The 3851-nt window shown below is 44.8% G+C and overlaps 1 protein-coding gene across 1 annotated transcript in view; it reads left to right on the top strand.

Moving 5' to 3' along the window:
• Window positions 1-3559, top strand: part of LOC106819351 (ethanolamine kinase 1-like) — a gene marked incomplete at its 5' end in the record, with an annotated part of 4009 nt that extends 450 nt beyond the window's left edge. Inside the window, 6 exons of the mRNA XM_014823997.1 lie at window positions 835-1106; window positions 1718-1858; window positions 1968-2110; window positions 2271-2351; window positions 2580-2737; window positions 3482-3559. Coding sequence (XP_014679483.1) covers window positions 835-1106; window positions 1718-1858; window positions 1968-2110; window positions 2271-2351; window positions 2580-2737; window positions 3482-3559 — 873 coding nt within the window. The remainder of the gene's footprint in view (window positions 1-834; window positions 1107-1717; window positions 1859-1967; window positions 2111-2270; window positions 2352-2579; window positions 2738-3481) is intronic.
• Between the last annotated feature and the right edge of the window lie 292 nt (window positions 3560-3851).

The raw sequence follows: 3851 nt of genomic DNA, 5'->3' as shown, positions 1-3851 counted from the left end.
GTGTATATATGCGTGTGTGCGTGTGTGATCGAGTGTGCGTGTGTATGTGTGGGGGTATAACGGCTACTTGAAAAAAACCTCCAAACGTGACCGTTATAGGCAGGTGACCGCTACGTAGAGGTGTATATATACGTGTATCACAGCACAGGAGCCGCGGCTCACTATACCGCGTCACCGCTCGTGTCCTCATGTGGCACTGAAACGTGATGCGAATACTGCACAACATAAGATTCCGCCACAGGGCATAAGTCACACAGGCAACACCCAAAAACCTTCCCCATACACTCACGTCCTACGCTCACGTAGGTCACGTACGCGCACGTAATCACTCACGTCACGACACTGTATAATACGTGTGTCCAGTGGCGTAGTTGGGGGTGGCCAAAGGAGGCCATGGCCCCCCCTGTTGACCCGAAAGTAAAAAAAATAATAAAATAAGAATTGTTCTACTAAAAAGAGAATTGTCGTAGTCAGAATGAAGGCTGTACATGTACTCAAACGTGCCTCAAATAGCATCTCCTGCGATCTACATTTAAAAAAATTTCTGGGGCAGGACCTGCCGCCTGTTTTCACCCTCTCCTTGGAATCCTGGATCCGCCACTGAACAGTTACTTATCTTGGGAGTAGAAAACAACGAACAAAAATGTCGCCTCTTTGCATGACGTCCATAACAAAGATTGCAGAGCTGAGTGGTGGGAGAGCGTATAGGGTGTGAAAAGGGAGGCGAAGGAACCATTAAAATATTAAGTCATCCACAATTTTGCGCAGTTCGCTGTTTTTGCCCCCTCCTTCCTTGTTACAAAATCCTGGCTACGCCACTGCGCGTGTCCTCAGGTCTTCAACGATGGAATCACTAACAAGATTGTTGGCGTCTATGACGACGGCGTCGGCGGCGACGGCGTTGACGGCATGCTGCTGCTGCGTATCTACGGGGAGAACACCGACCTACTGATCGATCGCGATGCAGAGATGCGAAACCTCACGCGCCTTCACGCTGCTGGCTGCTGCCCTCCTCTACACGCACGCTTCAACAACGGACTCTGCTACGGCTATGCAGTCGGCATCTGTCCAACGGCTGGTAGCGTTACCTCCGAACCAATCTACAGGTACAAGCGGACTAAGGAAACTATTATATATTGTCTGTGCGGGTATGACCGACGACGACGGGTGTGGCCACGTAACCAGGATTTTTGTTATTGTAATGTAATGTAACGTAATGTAACGTAACGTAACGTAACGTAACGCAACCAGAATTTTTGTTATTGTAATGTAATGTAACGTAACGTAACGTAACGTAACCAGGATTTTTGTTATTGTAATGTAATGTAATGTAACGTAACGTAACGTAACCAGGTTTTTTGTTATTGTAATGTAATGTAACGTAACGTAACGTAACCAGGATTTTTGTTATTGTAATGTAACGTAACGTAACGTAACGTAACGTAACCAGGATTTCTGTTATTTTAATGTAATGTAACGTAACGTAACGTAACCAGGATTTCTGTTATTGTAATGTAATGTAACGTAACGTAACGTAACGTAACGTAATGCAATGTAATGTTATGTAATCAATAGCTAATAAATACCCAATAGCTATAGGTAAATACCCAATAGCTATAGGTAAATACCTAATAGCTATAGGTAAATACCTAATAGCTATAGGTGAATACCCAAAAGCTAATAGGTATTTATTAGCTCATGATGTAATGTATATTAGATTGACTGCAACGATGATGGCTAGAATACATTCGATTCGTGCAAAGCCCGGCCAGCCCACCGACCCGTGTCTGTTCACCGTCTTCCACAGATGGCTGGACATGGTGCCTGAGTCGTTTGCGGACACTAAAAAGAACGATAGGTAGGTGAAAGCGCGTGGCATACAAACAATTTTGGAAGTCATGTGCGTGTCACAACATATATTTTGTGATGTGGAACGATAAGGACTTTCAGGTAAATCGATATTGCAGATACCGAAAGTTCATTCCAAAAATAAAGACGCTACGAACGGAAGTAGAAGTGTTGGAGCGCCATCTAGTGGACCTCGATTCTCCCGTCGTATTTTGCCACAACGACCTTCTCTTGAACAACATTGTATACAACAAGAGTGAAGGTACGTGAGATGGCTCAAATGGCTAATCAGTCTGAGCAAGATATCTATTTACGGTGCCTTCAACACTGCATGTTGCTAGCTAGGTCGGTCAATAAGCTTTACACACATAACTCTTTGACTTACTAACATCCATTTGTTACTACCGTATTTCTATTTTCAGGGACGGTAACATTTATTGATTATGAATACGCGGCTTTCAACTACCAAGCCTTTGATATTGGAAACCATTTCGCAGTATATTCAGGTATACTATCAAGAGCGTATAAAGAAAGCCTTCTTTATACGCTCTTGATACTATGCATCAGCTAGTAGCTATATCTCTCTCACACACTCCCGATTAATCCATCGTGAAATGCACAACGGGATATTATAAACGAGATTATTTATCAAGGGAATCACAAGTGTTCTTTACAAGCAGGTGTCCCTTCTGTAGATGTGCCTGCTAACACAACTTTGGCTTTGCTACGTGGTTGTATAGAAGAGCCGAATTACAGAGGATATCCAAAGAGGCGTTATAAGAAGAGATGGTTGAGAGAATATCTGGCGGCCTTGCACGCGGAGACAGGCCGTGGCGTCACTGCCACGGAACTCAGACATCTCTACGTACAAGTGAACAGCTTTATACCCGTAAGTTTTGACACGTATACTAGTATAGTATCCCGATATAGCAATCTAACGCGCACGCGCACGCATACGCACGCGGGCTGGCACACGCCGGCGCGTAGGCATGCACGCATATTTACATGCACGCACACCCACGCGCGTACGCACGTATATTTACATGCACACACACCCACGCGCGTACGCACGCATATTTACATGTGCGCACACTCACATCTGCACGCACACCCACAAGCTCACGAACACTCGCGTTCACGCAAAGTACACGCACGCGAACACTCGTGCGTTCACGCGCATCTAGGCTCGAACGCACACACACGCGCGCACGCACACACACACACGCGCGCGCACGCACACACACACACGCGCGCACGCACATCAACAGACCAGTCGCTTGACTGCGGTGCATCGCATCGTTCCATTATTATACGAAGTAATTTTGTGGCAGTGTGAAGAATCGAGAAAAATTATGGCTCTAACTCTATTAAAGCCGATTTAGTTATCTATTAAATGCCCACGAATGCCTCTGACTGTGGCCTTGTTATGCTCCCTCAAGTTATTCTTTGATTGATTAGAGCACGTTGCTAAGGGCGCATGACCTAGAACGGAACTATATCGGAGTTTCAAGCCTACGGCTTGATGCTCTTTATGTTATGTGGCGTCACGTGTTTTCGTGTCTGTGTATTACGTAGGCCTATTGTAGAACTATGAGAATTAATGTATTTTTAAAATAAATATGAAACTTTTCAGGCTGCGCACTTATTCTGGGCTGTTTGGGGCTTGATACAATCATACCATTCCGATATTGGCTTTGACTACTTAGGGTAAGCGTTGTACAATGTTATAGGAATACGGAAAGTGTGCATCATTTAAACAACCGTTTAGATTTACTGACAAGTCTATGGCATGTAGTGGTGTCAGTGGAATTTGGAATTTCAGTCAGAAGTTAATTACCACTCATTTTACAATCAAACTTGCTCGAGAACTATCACTAGGTGGCGCCAGCTAAGTGATCAGCCGTGATTGAAGCATTTTCGCTCTAGTTCTCTCCCAGTTCTCTCTCTCTCTCTCTCTCTCTCTCTCTCTCCCAGTTCTCTCTCTCTCTCTCTCTCTCTCTCTC

This window comes from Priapulus caudatus, unplaced genomic scaffold, assembly GCF_000485595.1.
Source record: "Priapulus caudatus unplaced genomic scaffold, Priapulus_caudatus-5.0.1 Scaffold3262, whole genome shotgun sequence".
Taxonomy (NCBI): Eukaryota; Metazoa; Priapulida; class Priapulimorpha; order Priapulimorphida; family Priapulidae; genus Priapulus; species Priapulus caudatus.
This window is presented reverse-complemented; position numbering and strand designations above follow the sequence as displayed.